This window comes from Corvus moneduloides, chromosome 1, assembly GCF_009650955.1.
Source record: "Corvus moneduloides isolate bCorMon1 chromosome 1, bCorMon1.pri, whole genome shotgun sequence".
Lineage (NCBI taxonomy): Eukaryota > Metazoa > Chordata > Aves > Passeriformes > Corvidae > Corvus > Corvus moneduloides.
The window spans coordinates 123,540,593-123,558,561 of record NC_045476.1 but is presented as its reverse complement, the minus strand read 5'-3'; the positions used below and the strand labels follow the sequence as shown (position 1 = coordinate 123,558,561).

At 57.1% G+C, this 17,969-nt stretch overlaps 2 protein-coding genes across 7 annotated transcripts in view; one reads left to right on the top strand and one right to left on the bottom strand.

Moving 5' to 3' along the window:
* The window catches only part of BOP1 (BOP1 ribosomal biogenesis factor), a 99,214-nt gene extending 85,733 nt beyond the window's left edge, over window positions 1-13,481 (top strand). For all 3 annotated transcript variants that reach the window (XM_032125550.1, XM_032125561.1, XM_032125572.1), the window contains 9 exons: window positions 1,462-1,623; window positions 1,791-1,871; window positions 2,948-3,017; window positions 5,388-5,520; window positions 7,477-7,657; window positions 9,882-10,170; window positions 10,262-10,346; window positions 12,098-12,205; window positions 13,225-13,481. In XM_032125550.1, the coding sequence (XP_031981441.1) occupies window positions 1,462-1,623; window positions 1,791-1,871; window positions 2,948-3,017; window positions 5,388-5,520; window positions 7,477-7,657; window positions 9,882-10,170; window positions 10,262-10,346; window positions 12,098-12,205; window positions 13,225-13,378 (1,263 nt within the window). In that variant the 3' untranslated portion in view covers window positions 13,379-13,481. The remainder of the gene's footprint in view (window positions 1-1,461; window positions 1,624-1,790; window positions 1,872-2,947; window positions 3,018-5,387; window positions 5,521-7,476; window positions 7,658-9,881; window positions 10,171-10,261; window positions 10,347-12,097; window positions 12,206-13,224) is intronic.
* Window positions 13,482-15,841: 2,360 nt separating this feature from the next.
* MROH1 (maestro heat like repeat family member 1) overlaps window positions 15,842-17,969 on the bottom strand; it is a 76,161-nt gene continuing 74,033 nt past the window's right edge. For 2 of the 4 annotated variants that reach the window (XM_032125521.1, XM_032125536.1), the window contains one exon: window positions 15,842-16,308. In XM_032125521.1, the coding sequence (XP_031981412.1) occupies window positions 16,223-16,308 (86 nt within the window). In that variant the 3' untranslated portion in view covers window positions 15,842-16,222. The remainder of the gene's footprint in view (window positions 16,309-17,969) is intronic. The other 2 variants (XR_004243338.1, XR_004243339.1) reach the window with 1 other exon arrangement.

Below are 17,969 nucleotides of genomic sequence, written 5' to 3'. Positions count from 1 at the left end.
ATTTGTGGGATGTCTCGTGCCTGGAAGTGTCCCAGGCGTCCCGGGGTAGTGGGAATTGTCGCTGCCTGTGGGATGGGATCGGCTCCGAGTTCCCACCCAAACCGTTCCAGGATCCCGTGGAAGGAGGGGGAGGTTTGGGATCGGTTCCCAGGAATTGGGGTGGTCGTGATGGAGCCCCGGGATAACTGGGAGAAGGTTCCGGAGCGGGATTTGTCCTGGCGGGATGAAGCCAGAGGGGACGGGGGAAAAGGGGGCAGAGAAATCCCAGGGGGATGAGGAGGACGGGAAAGATCCAATGGGATGAGGATGGAAAAGATCCCGGTGGGATGAGGAGGGTGGAAAAGATCCCGGTGGGATGAGGAGGGTGGAAAAGATCCCGGTGGGATGAGGAGGGTGGAAAATCTCGGCCAAGGAGCTGCCGACGGGAGCGATCCCGACCCTCGGGAATGGCTCCTCCCGAGCGCAGCGTGTCCCATCCCATCCCATCCCATCCCATCCCATCCCATCCCATCCCATCCCATCCCATCCCCATCCCATTCCTATCCCATCCCCATTCCCATCCCATCCCATCCCATCCCATCCCATCCCATCCCCATCCCATCCCCATCCCATTCCTATCCCATCCCCATTCCCATTCCCATCCCGTTCCTATTCCCAATCCCAATCCCATTCCCATCCCATACCCATTCCATTCCCAGAATTCCCATCCCTATTCCCAGAATTCCCATTCCCATCCCAATCCCCATTCCCTTCCCGTTCCCAGAATTCCCATCCCCATTCCCATTCCTATCCCATCCCATCCCCATCCCATTCCCATTATTTTCCCATTCCCAGAATTCCCATCCCCATCCCATCCCCTGTTCCCATCCCATCCCCCATTCCCATTCCATTCCCATCCCATCCCCGTTCCCAGAATTCCCATTCCCATTCCCAGTCCCATCCCATTCCCCATTCCCATCCCATCCCATCCCCATTCCCTTCCCATTCCCAGAATTCCCATCCCATCCCCATTCCTATTCCTATCCCATCCCATCCCATTCCCATTCCCAGAATTCCCATCCCATTCCCATTCCCAGAATTCCCATCCCATCCCCCATTCCCATCCCCATTCCCTTCCCATTCCCAGAATTCCCATCCCCATCCCCATTCCTATTCCTATCCCATCCCATCCCATTCCCATTCCCAAAATTCCCATCCCATTCCCCATTCCCATCCCATTCCCATCCCCATTCCCTTCCCATTCCCAGAATTCCCATCCCCATTCCCATTCCTATTCCTATCCCATCCCATCCCATTCCCATTCCCAGAATTCCCATCCCATTCCCCATTCCCATCCCATTCCCACTCCCGTCCTCAATCCCATTCCCATTTCCCATCCCCATCCCATCCCATCCCCATCCCATCCCATTCCATCCCCCATCCCCAGAATTCCCAGAATTCCCAGAATTCCCATTCCCACAGAAACTGGCCTGGGAGCAGCAGGAGCCGGCCGAGCGGCGCCTGAACTTCATCCCGCAGAAATTCCGGAGCCTCCGCGCCGTTCCCGCCTATTCCCGCTTCATCCACGAGCGCTTCGAGCGCTGCCTCGACCTCTACCTGTGCCCCCGGCAGCGCAAAATGCGGGTGGGGAATCCCGGATCATCCCGGGAAAAAAAAAAAACCGGGAACGAGGAGCTGGGAACGCCGGGAATGCGCGCGGGGGGCGATTCCCGGCTGGAGAACGGAGCCGGGAATGGTTTCCCGGGAAGCTCCGGAGGGTTGGAGCAGCCTGGATTGGTGTCATCCCGCAGGTCAACGTGGATCCCGAGGATCTCATTCCCAAACTTCCGAGGCCGCGGGATCTGCAGCCCTTCCCGACCACGCAGGCCCTGGTGAGGGAGGAGCGGAGCTGGGAACGGGGATTTTTTCCGGGAATATCGCCCTGGAATCGCGGGGATGGGCGGCCTCGGGAAGCAGGGCAGGGAGTGAGGCTGGGGATTCCCGGGAGAAAAGTGGGATTGAAGGGATCCAGGGGGGATCCAGGGCGGGATCTGCTGGCTGGGAACAGGGACAGGAGCAGAGGGAGCGGCCTCGGGCTGGGATTTTCGGGAATATCCCCCTGGAAAGGGCTGCCCGGGCTGGAATTCCGGGCTGGAGCGGCCATTCCCGGCTGGAATCGCCCTCGCTGGGGGGGTGGGATGGGAGCAGGGCCGGGATTTGGGATCCCCATTCCCAGGATTTCCCATCGCTGTGGATTTGGGATGGGAGCAGGGCCGGGATTTGGGGATCCCCATTCCCAGGATTTGCCATCGCTGTGGATTTGGGATGGGATCGGGGCTGGGATTTGGGATTTTGGGGATTTTTGGGGATTTTTTGGGGAATTTTGGGGATTTTTGGGGGGATTTTTGGGATTTTTTTTGGGATTTCCCATTGCTGTGGATTTGGGATGGGATCAAGGCCGGGATTTGGGATCCCCATTCCCAGGATTTGTGGGATGGGATCAGGGCCGGGATTTGGGATCCCCATTCCCAGGATTTCCCATCGCTGTGGATTTGGGATGGGATCAGGGCCGGGATTTGGGATCCCCATTCCCAGGATTTCCCATCGCTGTGGATTTGGGATGGGTTTGGCGCTGGGATTTGGGGATCCCCATTCCCAGGATTTGTGGGATGGGATCAGGGCCGGGATTTGGGATTTTTGGGGATTTTTTGGGGAATTTTGGGGATTTTTTTGGGATTTCCCATCCCTGTGGATTTGGGATGGGATCAGGGCCGGGATTTGGGGATCCCCATTCCCAGGATTTCCCATCCCTGTGGATTTGGGTTCAGGGCCGCCAGATCCCAAATCCCATGCTCCCTCCAGATCCCAAATCCCTCCTCCCTTCCCGAGGATTCCGGAGGCTCCCAGGGAGGAGCCCCGGAACTCCCAGGATTTGGGATTCTCCCTCATTCCCGTTTTTTTTTCCCAGATTTACTGCGGCCATTCCAGCCTGGTCCGGACCCTGAGCGTGTCCCCCACTGGGCAGTGGTTGGTGTCAGGTACGGATCCGCCCCCGGATCGGGAATTCCCGGGAATGGGAGCGGCTGGGAACTGGGAACGGGGAATGGGAGGTACTGGGAATCGGGAACAGGGAATGGGAGCGGCTGGAATTTGGGAACGGCTGCAATTCCCGGCCCACGGAGCCGTTTTCCAGCTCGGGCTGCTCCACCTGGAATTCCTGGCTCTGGTTTGGGAATGGGGCTGAGATCAGGCGGGAAAAACGACGGCGTGATCCCGATCCCGATCCCGATCCCGATCCTGGGGTTCCTGCCCCTGGAACAGCCATGGGTGGGAGAGCAGGAGAGCTGCTGGGATGGGAATGGGAATTCTGGGAATGGGATGGGAATGGGAATTGTGGGAATGGGATGGGGTGGGATGGGAATTGTGGGAATGGGATGGGGTGGGATGGGATGGGATGGGAATGGGGTGGGAATGGGGATGGGAATGGAATGGGAATTCTGGGAATGGAATGGGAATGGGAATGGGATGGGAATTCTGGGAATGGGATGGGATTGGGAATTCTGGGAATGGGATGGGATTGGGAATTCTGGGGATGGGATGGGATGGGAATGGGAACGGGGATGGAAATGGGGATGGGATGGGAATGGGATGGGATGGGAATGGGAATTCTGGGAGTGGGAATTCTGGGAATGGGATGGGATGGGATGGGGATGGGGTGGGAATGGGGATGGGAATGGAATGGGAATTCTGGGAATGGAATGGGGATGGGAATGGGAATTCTGGGGATGGGAATGGGAATTCTGGGAATGGAATGGGGATGGGATTGGGAATTCTGGGGATGGGAATGGGAACTCTGGGAATGGGATGGGATGGGAATGGGAACGGGGATGGAAATGGGGATGGGATGCGAATGGGATGGGAATGGAATGGGAATTCTGGGAATGGGATGGGATGGAATGGGATGGGAATGGGATGGGAATGGGACGGGAATTCTGGGAATGGGATGGGGATGGTGTGATGGGGCAGGAGAGGGATTGGGAATTGGGGCAGCCAGGGAATTCTGGGGGATCTCAGGGAATCTCAGGGAACCTCAGGGAATCTCAGGGAACCTCAGGGAACCTCAGGGAATCGCGGCCGCTGGGAATTGGGGGTGCCAGGGAATCTCAGGCGCTGGGAAGGGAATGGCGGCTGCCAGGGAATGGCTCCTCCTGTTCCCATTCCCATTCCCGTTCCCATTCCCGTTCCCATTCCTGTTCCCGTTCCCATTCCCGTTCCCATTCCCGTTCCCATTCCCGTTCCCATTCCCATTCCCGTTCCCATCCCTGTTCCTGTTCCCATTCCCGTTCCCATTCCCGTTCCCATTCCTGTTCCTGTTCCCGTTCCCATTCCTGTTCCTGTTCCCGTTCCCATTCCCGTTCCCGTTCCCATTCCCATTCCCGTTCCCATTCCCGTTCCCATTCCTGTTCCCATTCCCGTTCCCGTTCCCATTCCCGTTCCCGTTCCCGTTCCCATTCCCATTCCCGTTCCCATCCCTGTTCCTGTTCCCATTCCCGTTCCCATTCCCGTTCCCGTTCCCATTCCCATTCCCATTCCCGTTCCCGTTCCCATTCCCATTCCCGTTCCCATTCCCGTTCCCATTCCCGTTCCCGTTCCCATTCCCGTTCCCATTCCCGTTCCCATTCCTGTTCCCATTCCCATTCCCGTTCCCATCCCTGTTCCCATTCCCATTCCCATTCCCATTCCTGTTCCCATTCCCAATCCCAATCCCAATCCCAATAACATCCCCATTCCCAATCGCATCCCATCCCAATCCCAATCCCATTCCCATTCCCATCCCATCCCATCCCCATCCCCATCCCCATCCCCATCCCAATCCCATCCCCATCCCATTCCCATTCCAATCCCATCCCCATTCCCATCCCATCTCACTCCCATCCCAATCCCAATCCCATTCCCAATCCCATTCCCAATCCCATTCCTAATCCCTATTCCCATCCCAATCCCATCCCAATCCCATCCCCATCCCAATCCCATCCCATCCCATCCCATCCCATCCCAATCCCCATCCTACTCCAATCCCATCCCATGCCCATCCCAATCCCAATCCCAACCCCATCCCATTCCCAATCCCATTCCTAATCCCATTCCCATCCCAATCCCTATTCCCATTCCCATCCCATCCCAACCCATCCCAATCCCATTCCCATCCCACTCCCAATCCCAATCCCACTCCCATCCCCTCCCCATCCTAATCCCAATCCAATCCAATCTCAATCCCATTCCCATCCAACACCAATCCCATCCCAATCCAATCCCAATCCCCATCCCCATCCCCATCCCATCCCAATCCCAATCCCACTCCAATCCCATCCCAATCCCAATCCCATCCCAATCCCATCCCGTCCCAGGCTCCGACGACGGCACGCTGCGTTTCTGGGAGGTGAGCAGCGCCCGCTGCCTCCGCACCCTTCCCGTCGGATCCGTGGTCAAGAGCGTGGCCTGGAATCCCAATCCCAGCATCTCCCTGGTGGCCGTGGCCGTGTGAGTTCCCCGGGATCCTTCCCGCATTCCCTCGGGATCAGGGATCCCGGATCCGCAGTTCGGTCGGGATCGGCCGAATCCATCCCGGTGTTCCCATTTCCCAGCCCGGGGGATCCTCCGGGGCCGCAGCCGTCATTCCCTGCCTCGGGAATGGTGCTGGATCCTCCTTATCCCTCTTCTTATTCCCTCCTAAGCCCCTCCTAACTCCCTAAGCTCCTCCTAACTCCTTAATTCCCTCCTAACTCCTTAATCCCCTCCTAATTCCGTAATCCCCTCCTAACTCCCTTTGTTTCCCCCAATTCCCTCCCAATTCCCTCCCAATTTCTTCCTAATTCCCGGTTTTTCCCCTCCTAATCCCCTCCTAACTCCCTAAGCCCCTCCTAACTCCTTAATCCCCTCCTAACTCCTTAATTCCCCCAATTCCCTCTCAATTCCCTCCCAATTCCTTCCGAAATCCCGCCTTTTTCCCACCCCAATTCCCTCCCAATTCTCTCCCAGTTCCCTCTTTATTCCCTCCTAACATTCCCTGCTTATTCCCTCTTGATCCCTCCCTATTCCCTCCTTTTTCCCTCCTCATTCCTTCCTCATTCCCTCCCGATCCCCCCTCTATTCCCGACTTTTTCCCACCCCAATTCTCTCCCAGTTCCCTCCCAGTTCCCTCCTTATTCCCTCTCCAGTCCCTCCCAATTCCCTCCTTTTTCCCTCCTTATCTCTCTTTATTCCCTCTTTTTTTTCCCCTCCCTATTCCCAACTTATTCCCTCCTTTTTCCCTCCCACTTCCCTCCTCATTCCCTCCCCGTGGAATGTCCTGGCACCTGGCAGATCCCACAAATCCCTCCCTGCGTCCCGATCGCGATCCCAGTCCCCATCCTGATCCTGATCCCATCCCACAGGAGGATTCCTTGATCCCAGGTTTCCCCCTGATCCCAGATTTCCCCCTGATCCCAATCCCAATCCCATTCCTTAGGGATGAGCAGCTGCTCCAGGGAGGCTTCCCTGATCCAGGATTTCCCCCTGATCCCAGATTTCCCCCTGATCCCGTTCCCCAGGGATGAGCAGGAGCTCCAGGGAGGGTTCCCTGATCCCAGAGGTTCCCTGATCCAGGATTTCCCCCATATCCCAGATTTCCCCCTGATCCCGATCCCATTCCCTAAGGATGAGCAGGAGCTCCAGGGGAGGGTTCCCTGATCCCAGAGGATTCCTTGATCCCTGATTTCCCCCTGATCCCATTCCCTAGGGATGAGCAGGAGCTCCAAGGGAGTGTTCCCTGATCCCGGATTCCCCCTGATCCCGGATTTCCCCTGATCCCGATCCCATTCCCTAGGGATGAGCAGGAGCTCCAGGGGAGGGTTCCCTGATCCCACATTTCTCCCCAATCCCGGATTTCCCCTGATCCCGATCCCAATCCCATTCCTTAGGGATGAGCAGGAGCTCCAGGGAGGGTTCCCTGATCCTGGATTTCCCCCCAATCCCGGATTCCCCCTGATCCCGATCCCATTCCGTAGGGATGAGCAGCTGCTCCAGGGAGGGTTCCCTGATCCCAGAGGATTCCTTGATCCCAGATTTCCCCAATCCGGATTCCCCCTGATCCTGATCCCATTCCCTAGGGATGAGCAGGAGCTCCACGGGAGGGTTCCCTGATCCCAGAGGATTCCTTGATCCCTGATTTCCCCCTGATCCCAGATTTCCCCCGATCCCGTTCCCTAGGGATGAGCAGCTGCTCCAGGGAGGGTTCCCTGATCCCAGAGGATTCCTTGATCCCTGATTTCCCCCCAATCCCGGATTCCCCCTGATCCCAATCCCATTCCCCAGGGATGAGCAGCTGCTCCAGGGAGGGTTCCCTGATCCCGGATTCCCCCTGATCCCGATCCCGTTCCCTAGGGATGAGCAGGAGCTCCAGGGAGGGTTCCCTGATCCCAGATTCCCCCTGATCCCAATCCCGATCCCGTTCCCTAGGGATGAGCAGGTGCTCCTGGTGAATCCGGGCCTCGGGGACCGGCTGCTGGTGGCGGCCACGGATCAGCTCCTGGATTCCTGGGAGGCTCCGGAGGAGGAGCGGATCCAGCCCGTCCGCTGGATCCCGGCCGGCCCCGAGGAGCGCGGGAAGGGGATCCGGCTGCTGGTGCAGCACGGCAAGGTGGGATCAGCATTCCCAGGATTCAGGGGTGGTGGGATCGGCATTCCCGGGATTTGGGGGGAGATTGGGATTCCCGGGATCTGGGTGGGATTGGCATTCCCGGGATCGGGGTGGGATCGGCATTCCCAGGATTTGGGTGGGATTGGCATTCCCGGGATCGGGATGGGATCGGCATTCCCGGGATCGGGGTGGGATTGGCATTCCCAGGATTTGGGTGGGATCGGGATTCCTGGGATTTGGGTGGATTGGGATTCCCAGGATCAGGATGGGATCGGCATTCCCGGGATTTGGGTGGGATCGGCATTCCCAGGATCGGGGTGGGATCGGCATTCCCGGGATCTGGGGGGATCGGCATTCTCAGGATCTGGGAGGATCGGCATTCCCAGGATCTGGTGGGATCGGCATTCCCAGGATTTGGGTGGGATCGGCATTCCCGGGATCTGGGAGGTTGTGGGATCAATCCCAGCCCGGGATCCTGGCAGGATCCTCGTTCCCGCGTTGCATCCCGAGGGACAGAATTCCCAGGGGATCCTTGGTCCCTGCTCCGCATCCCAAGGGAGGGATCCCGGGAGTCCGGAGGCTCCGTGTCCATCCCCGAATCCCTTCCCATTCCCGGCAATCCCGGAGCCTTTCCCAGGGGGTGGGGGAGGGGGATTCTCCCCAGCCCCACATTCCGGGGATCCCCGGGAACATTTCCCGGCGCCTCGGAGCCGCCGGAATTCCAGCTGGGATCGGCCCCTTTTCCCAGCTTTTCCCGGGAATCCCTGGCCTCCGGCCCTGCCCTGCTTCCCGAGGCCGCCCATCCCCGTTTGCCCGCAATTCCAGGGGGATATTCCCAAAAATCCCAGCCCGAGGCCGCTCCCTCTGCTCCTGTCCCTGTTCCCTGCCAGCAGATCCCGCCCTGGATCCCCCCTGGATCCCTTCAATCCCACTTTTCTCCCGGGAATTCCTCATTCCCTTCTTCCCATTCCCACCAACCAAACCCCGCCCTCACCCCTTCCCAAATCCCTCCATTCCCGCTCCGGGGAGCTCCGGGATGATCCGGAGGGTCGGGATTTTACCCGTCCCATCCCCATTCCCATCCCATTCCCATTTGTATCCCCATCCCCATTCCAATCCCGTCCCATTCCCACATCCCATATCCCATTCCCTCCCTGGGGAGCTCTGGGATGATCCAGAGGGTCGGGATCTCACCCACATCCCACATCCCATTCCCACATCCCACATCCCACATCCCACATCCCATATCCCACATCCCACATCCCACATCCCATATCCCACATCCCATATCCCACATCCCACATCCCATATCCCACATCCCACATCCCATTCCCGTATCCCACATCCCGTATCCCATATCCCACATCCCATATCCCGTATCCCGTATCCCACATCCCGTATCCCATATCTCACATCCCACATCCCATTCCCATATCCCATATCCCACATCCCATATCCCACATCCCACATCCCGTACCCCACATCCCATATCCCATTCCCGTATCCTGTATCCCACATCCCACATCCCGTATCCCATTCCCACATCCCACATCCCACATCCCGTATCCCATTCCCACATCCCGTATCCCACATCCCACATCCCACATCCCACATCCCACATCCCATATCCCACATCCCACATCCCATATCCCATATCCCATATCCCACATCCCGTATCCCATATCCCATATCCCATTCCCATATCCCATTCCCGTATCCCACATCCCATATCCCATATCCCATATCCCGTATCCCACATCCCGCATCCCACATCCCGTATCCCATATCCCATATCCCATATCCCACATCCCGTATCCCACATCCCATATCCTATATCCCATATCCCATATCCCACATCCCATATCCCATTCCCGTATCCCATTCCCACATCCCATATCCCATATCCCGTATCCCATTCCCATATCCCACATCCCATATCCCATTCCCGTATCCCACATCCCGTATCCCATATCCCACATCCCATATCCCGTATCCCGTATCCCACATCCCGTATCCCATATCTCACATCCCACATCCCATTCCCATATCCCATATCCCACATCCCACATCCCGTATCCCACATCCCATATCCCATTCCCGTATCCCGTATCCCACATCCCACATCCCACATCCCGTATCCCATTCCCACATCCCACATCCCACATCCCGTATCCCATTCCCACATCCCGTATCCCACATCCCACCCCCCGTCTCCCTCCGGCAGCCGGTGACGCAGGTGACGTGGCACGCCAAGGGCGATTACTGGGCCTCGGTGCTCCGCAATCCCGGCAGCCGCCAGGTGCTGATCCACCAGAGCAGCCGCCGCTGGAGCCAGGATCCCTTCCGGAAAAGCCCGGGAATGATCCAGTGCGTGCGCTTCCACCCGCTCCGGCCCTATTTCCTGGTGGCCTCGCAGCGCTCCGTGCGCGTCTACAACCTGCTCCGCCAGGAGCTCACCAAGAAGCTCCAGAGCAACTGCCAGTGGATCTCCAGCATGGCCGTGCATCCCGGAGGTGCGGGCGGGGGGCCGGGATTCCCGGGAATGCCGCCGTTCCCGAGGGATGGCCGGAGCCGCCGCCCGCTGACGCCGGCGCTCTTCCGTAGGGGACAACGTCATCTGCGGCAGCTACGACAGCAAACTGGCCTGGTTTGACCTGGACCTGTCCACGCGGCCCTACCGGGTGCTCCGGTGAGTCCCGGAATTCCCGCTGGGTTCCCGAGTCTGTGGAGGTGCTGGGATCTCCTGGGATCGGCTGGGATCGGCTGGGATCCGCTGGGGTTGTGCCGGGAGCGTCCTGGCGCTCGGTGGGAGCCGGAAATCCCGGTTTGGCCCGGGTTTCTGTGGGGATGGGAGGCCTGGGTTGGCCTGTTATCCCAAGTTATCCGGGGTTGTTATCCTGAATTATCCGGGGTTGTTATCCCGAATTATCCGGGGTTGTTATCCCAAGTTATCCAGGGTTGTTATCCCGAATTATCTGGGGTTGTTATCCCAAGTTATCCGGGGTTGTTATCCTGAATTATCCGGGGTTGTTATCCCGAATTATCCGGGGTTGTTATCCCGAATTATCTGGGATTGTTATCCCAAGTTATCCAGGGTTGTTATCCCGAATTATCTGGGGTTGTTATCCCAAGTTATCCGGGGTTGTTATCCCGAATTATCTGGGGTTGTTATCCCAAATTATCCGGGGTTGTTATCCCAAGTTATCCAGGGTTGTTATCCCAAGTTATCCGGGGTTGTTATCCCGAATTATCTGGGGTTGTTATCCCAAGTTATCCAGGGTTGTTATCCCAAGTTATCCGGGGTTGTTATCCTGAATCATCCGGGGTTGTTATCCCGAGTTATCTGGGGTTGTTATCCCGAATTATCCGGGGTTGTTATCCCAAGTTATCCGGGGTTGTTATCCCGAATTATCCGGGGTTGTTATCCCGAGTTATCTGGGGTTGTTATCCCAAGTTATCCGGGGTTGTTATCCTGAATTATCTGGGGTTGTTATCCCGAATTATCTGGGATTGTTATCCCGAATTATCTGGGATTGTTATCCCGAGTTATCCGGGGTCGTTATCCTGAATTATCCGGCGTTGTTATCCCGAATTATCCGGGGTTGTTATCCCGGGTTATTATCCTGTATTTTCCCTCCTTGTCCCGGGATGTTATCCCGCGTTATCCCAGGTTATCCCAAATTATCCTGGGTTGTGATCCCATATTTTCCCTCCTTGTCCCGGCTTGTTATCCCGCGTTATCCCAGGTTGTTATTCCATATTTTTCCTCCTTGTCCCGGGTTGTTATCCGAAATCATCCAGGGTTGTTATCCCGTATTTTCCCTCCTTGTCCCAGGTTGTTATCCCAGGTTGTTATCCCAGGTTATCCCAGGTTATCCCGGGCTGTTATCCCAGATTGTTCTCCCACAGTATCCCGGGCTGTTATCCCTTTTGTTCTGGTTTTTCCTGGGCTGTTATCCCCGTTATCCCGGGCCGTCATCCCGGTTTTCCCCAGGCCGTTATCCCTGTTATCCTGGTTTTTTCCAGGCCATTATCCTCGTTATCCCAGGCCGTTATCCCGGTTTTCCCCGGGCTGTTATCCCTGTTATCCCGGGCCGTTATCCCAGGCCGTTATCCTGGTTTTCCTTGGGTTGTTATCCCAGGCCGTTATCCCGGTTTTCCCTGGGCCGTTATCCCCGTTATCCCAGGCCGTTATCCCGGTTTTCCCAGCTGTTCTCCTGCCTTTTCCCAGGCCGTTATCCCAGTTTTCCCCGGGCCGTTATCCCAGGCCATTATCCCGGTTTTCCCCGGCCGTTATCCCTCTTATCCATAGCCATTATCCCGGCTTTCCTGGGCTGTTATCCCCGTTATCCCAGGCCATTATCCCGGTTATCCTGGGCCGTTATCCCGGTTTTTCCCGGGCCGTTATCCCGGCGTTCCCCGCTGATTCCCGCTTTCCAGGCACCACCGCCGCGCCCTGCGCTCCGTGGCGTTCCACCGCCGCTATCCGCTCTTCGCCTCCGGCTCCGACGACGGCACCGTCATCGTCTGCCACGGCATGGTCTACAAGTACGGATCGCCGGGATCGCCGGCATCGCCGGGATCCGATCCCTCTTTTTGGGCTCCTTGGGGTGGTTTGGGGGATCCTGGAATCACCCGGGATTGGATCCCAAAGATATCCGGGATTGGATCCCAAAGATATCTGGGATTGGATCCCAAAGATATCCAGGATTGGATCCCTCTTTTTGGGCTCCTTGGGGTGGTTTGGGGGATCCCGGAATTACCCGGGATTGGATCCCAAAGATCTCCGGGATCGGGTCCCTCCCGTTGGGCTCTGGGGGTGGGAGCAGCGTTTTGGGACCCCCATGGTGGGCGGAACTCCAGGAATTCCCATTCCCGGCCCAATAATCCCCATTCCCACTCCGAAAATTCCCATTCCCGCTGTGAGAATTCCCATTCCTACTCCCATAATCCCCATTCCCACTCCCATAATCCCCATTCCCACTCTCATAATCCCCATTCCCACTCCCATCATCCCCATCCCCACTCCCATCATCCCCGTTCCCACTCCCATCATCCCCATTCCCACTCCCATAATTCCCATTCCCACTCCCATAATTCCCATTCCCATAATCCCCATTCCCACTCTCATAATCCCCATTCCCACTCCCATCATCCCCGTTCCCACTCTCATAATCCCCATTCCCACTCCCATAATCCCCATTCCCACTCCCATAATTCCCATTCCCACTCCCATAATTCCCATCCCCACTCCCATAATCCCCGTTCCCGCTCCCATCATCCCCGTTCCCGCTCGGATAATCCCGGTTCCGGCGGCGGTGGCGGATTCCCGCTGTGTTAATCCCCGTTCCCACTCCCATAATCCCCATTCTCACTCCCATAATTCCCATCCCCACTCCCATAATTCCCATCCCCACTCCCATAATCCCCATTCCCATAATCCCCATTCCCACTCCCATAATCCCCATCCCCACTCCCATCATCCCCGTTCCCGCTGGGATAATCCCCGTTCCCGCTGGGATAATCCCGGTTCCGGCGGCGGCGGCTGACTCCGGCTCCTCCGGCAGTGACCTGCTGCAGAACGCGCTGCTGGTGCCGCTCAAGGTGCTCAAGGGCCACGCGCCGACGCTCGACCTCGGCGTCCTCGACGTCGCCTTCCACCCCCAGCAGCCCTGGCTCTTCTCCGCCGGCGCCGACGGCACCGTGCGCCTCTACACCTGACGCTCCTCACCGGGATCCAGCGGGATCCAGCGGGATCCAGCGGGATCCGGTGCGGTCGGAATTCCCGCTCACAGGGTTCAATAAAGGCTTTTTCTGGATACAATCCCGGGCTCTTCGTCTCCTGAATTCCCTGATGTGCCCATCCCCATTCCCACATTCCCCCAGTGTCCCCATCCCAATCCCATTCCCACATTCCCTGGGTGTCCCCATCCCAATCCCATTCCCACATCCCCCGGGTGTCCCCATTCCCATGTCCCCCCATGTCCCCATTCCCATTCCCACATTCCCAAGTGTCCCCATCCCAATCCCAATCCCACATTCCCTACACCCAGCATTCCTGCGGGATCGGTATTCCCGCTCTCAGGGTTCAGCAAAGGCTTTTTCTGGATCCAATCCCGGGCTCTTCGTGTCCTGAATTCCTCAATGTTCCCATCCCCATTCCCACATTCCCAAGTATCCCCATCCCGATCCCATTCCCACATTCCCACATCCCCCGCGTGTCCCCATTCCCACGTCCCCCCATGTCCCCATCCCCATTCCCACATTCCCTGGGTGTCCCCATCCCAATCCCATTCCCACATCCCCCGGGTGTCCCCATTCCCACATCCCCCGTGTCCCCATCCCCATTCCCACATTCCCAAGTGTCCCCATCCCAATCCCATTCCCACATTCCCTACACCCAGCATTCCTGCGGGATCGGAATTCCCGCTCACAGGGTTCAATAAAGGCTTTTTCTGGATCCGATCCCGGGCTCTTCGTCTCCTGAATTCCCCGATGTCCCCATTCCCAAATTGCCACATTCCCAAGTATCCCAATCCCATTCCCACATCCCCCAGGTGTCCCCATTCCCACGTCCCCCGATGTCCCCATCCCCATTCCCACATTCCCAAGTGTCCCCATCCCAATCCCAATCCCATTCCCACATTCCCCCAGTATCCCCATCCCGATCCCATTCCCACATTCCCACATCCCCTGGGTGTCCCCATTCCCACGTCCCCCCATGTCCCCATTTCCACATTCCCAAGTATCCCCATCCCAATCCCATTCCCACATTCCCTACACGCAGCATTCCTGCGGGATCCCCCAGGATCCACTGGGATCAGAATTCCCAGCGTTCAGCAAAGGCTTTTCATGGATACAATCCCGGCCTCTTCGTGTCCTCAATTCCCCAATGATGTCCCCATTCCCAAATTCCCACATCCCCCAGTGTCCCCAATCCCATTCTCATTCCCAAATTCCCGCATCCCTCAGCAGCTCCAATCCCATTCCCACATTCCCAAGTGTCCCCATCCCAATCCCATCCCCACATTCCCTACACACAGCATTCCTGGGATCTGCCGGCATCAGAATTCCCAGGGCTCATGGAAAGCTTTTTTTGGATACAATTCCAGGCTCTTCGTGTCCTGAATTCCCAACTCGGCCTCGCTGGGAAGGGGTGGGATCCCCACCGATCCCGCTGGATGCTCCCAGCGGCATTCCCGGGAGCTTCCCGGGCTTTCCCAGGGATATTCTGGGATATCCAGAGCCACTCTGGGCAGAGGGAAGGGGTGGTGGAAGGATGGAAATGGAATTCCCTGGATCTGGGATGTCCCAGGAAAGGAGCCCTGGGAAGGAGGAGGACCTGGAAAAGAATCTGGAATGGGATCTGGAATGGGATCTGGGAAAGGATCTGGAACAGGATCTGGAATGGGACCTGGAATAGGATCTGGAATGGGACCTGGAATGGGATCTGGAATGGGACCTGGGAAAGGATCTGGAATGGGATCTGGAATGGGACCTGGGAAAGGATCTGGAATGGGACCTGGGAAAGGATCTGGAATGGGATCTGGAATGGGACCTGGGAAAGGATCTGGAATAGGATCTGGAATGGGACCTGGAATAGGATCTGGAATGGGATCTGGAATGGGATCTGGAATGGGATCTGGAATGGGACCTGGAATGGGATCTGGGAAAGGATCTGGAATGGGATCTGGAATGGGATCTGGAATGGGATCTGGAATGGGACCTGGAATAGGATCTGGAATGGGATCTGGAATGGGATCTGGAATGGGACCTGGAATGGGATCTGGGAAAGGATCTGGAATGGGATCTGGAATGGGATCTGGAATAGGATCTGGAATGGGACCTGGAATAGGATCTGGAATAGGACCTGGAATGGGACCTGGAATAGGATCTGGACCAGGATCCCAAAGGAAGAACTGGAAGGGACCAAAACAGAGGATGGGATTCCCTGGATCTGATTTATCCCAGGAAAAGAGGTCAGGGAATGGAGCAGGAGCAGGATCAGCATCCCAAAGGAAAAGCCGGAGGTGGGACGGAAACAGGGCAGGACCAGCTACGGAATTCCAAGGGTTTTCCTATGGATGAGAGGCCGGGAAGAACCCCTGGATCATCCCCATGGAGACAGAGGGGGAGTCACCCCCTCCCATCCCCCAAATCCCAAGGAATCCCAGAATTCCAGAGTGGGATCAGGAGCCAAAAGCTTTATTTAAAAATAGGTCTCTGTACAGGGCGGGAATTCTGGGAATGGATCCCAAAACCCCCCGGGAAGCAGCAGAGTGGGATGGGGGGGGGGGGGGGGGCTGCCGGGGTGGGAACGGATCCCGGATCCATCGGGAAGCAGCAGCAGCGGGGGGATGTGGATGGGTGGGATCGGGCTCCATCCGGATCCCGGGACGCTCCCACCCGGATCCCATCCCAAATTTTGGCCGTTTTCCCACTTTTTCGCCCCCCGTGGGAAGCAGAGGAAGAAGGTGCAGGAAGACTTTTCCCGTGGAATGGGAGTCCCCCGGGGTATTGCTGAGCGGAGCCGGGAATTCCCAGGAATTCCGGGAATGCCGGGATTCACAGGAGGCGGACGAGGCGTCCCAGGGTCTCGGCCACCTTGATCCGCACGGCCGGAACGGGATCCTTCAGGAGCAGCTTCAGGGCTGGAATTGCACAGCAGGGACGGCGTCGGGATCGGGATCGGGATCGGGATCGGGATGGGGATTGGGATCAGAATCAAGATTAGGACCAGAACCAGAATCAGGATCAGGGTCAGGATCAGGATCAGGATTGGGATCAGGATCAGGATCAGGATCAGAATCAAGATTAGGACCAGGGTAAGGATCAGGGTCAGGATTAGGATCAGGGTCAGAATCAAGATTAGGACCAGGGTAAGGATCAGGATCAGGGTCGGGATAAGGGTCAGGATCAGGATTGGGATGAGGATCAGGGTCAAGATTGGGATCAGGATTAGGATCAGAACCAGGATCAGGATCAGGATCAGGATCAGGATCGGGATCAGGATTGGGATCACAACCAGGATCAGGATCAGGGTCAGGATTGGGATCAGGGTCAGGATTGGGATCGGGATCAGGGTCAGGATCAGGATCAGGATCGGGATCAGGATTGGGATCACAACCAGGGCCAGAATCAGGGTCAGGATCAGGATCGGGATCGGGATCAGGATTGGGATCAGGGTCAGGATTGGGATCAGGGTCAGGATTGGGATCGGGATCGGGATCAGGGTCAGGATCAGGATCAGGGTCAGGATTGGGATCGGGATCAGGATCAGAATCGGGATCAGGATCGGGATCAGGATCAGGGTCAGGATTGGGATCGGGATCAGGATCAGAATCAGAATCAGGATCAGGATCAGGATTGGGATCAGGATCAGGATTGGGATCACGATCAGGGTCAGGATCAGGATCAAGATCAGGGTCAGGATTGGGATCCCCCATCCCAGGATACATCCATGGAAACTCCAGGAATTCTCAGGGATTCCCACCGTATTCCCATCGCATTCCCACTTTATTCCTGCTGCATTCCCACTATTCCCATCCTATTCCCACCATATTCCCACTCCCGCTGGATTCCCATTGGATTCCTGCTGGATTCCCACTGAATTCCCACTGCATTCCCCCTGGATTCATTCCCGGCTCCCGGGAGCCGCTCCAGGCATTGGGAATGCGGGGGGGGGGGACCTTTGGCCAGGATGATCCCATGGGATCCACTCCCCATCCAGGCCCGGATTCCCGGGATCAAAGGAGCCCCATCCCGGTGTTCCCAGGAGCTTCCCAATCCCCAAAACTTTCATCCCGAGCTTTTCATTTCAGTTTTTTGGGATCATCCCACGCCTTCGCTGCTAATTTCAATTTGTTTGGGATCATCCGGAACATCCTGTGGTTTTCATCTCTTCGGGATCATCCCGAGCCTTTCATTTAAATCCCATTTCATTTCAATTGTCGCTCTTCCCATCCCAAAAAAAATCCCGGGACAAACAGGGAGGAAGCAGGAGCCAAGCCAGGAACATCCCTCGGCTCATCCCGGATTTTCCTCCTTTTTCACCCCCCTGTTCTCCCACCGGAACCTTTCCCGGTCAATCCCCAAATCCTGGGTGACCACGGCAATAAAATCCTCAATCCGCAAAAAATTCCCCCGGATCTGGCAAATCCGGCCCGACTGGGATTCCTGGGATGGGGGGACTGGGAAGCTCCTGGGAGCACTGGGATGGGGCCCCTTTGATCCCGGGAATCCGGGGCTGGATTGGGAGTGAATCCCATGGGATTCTCCCGGCCAAACCTCCCCCCATCCCCCCATTCCCGAC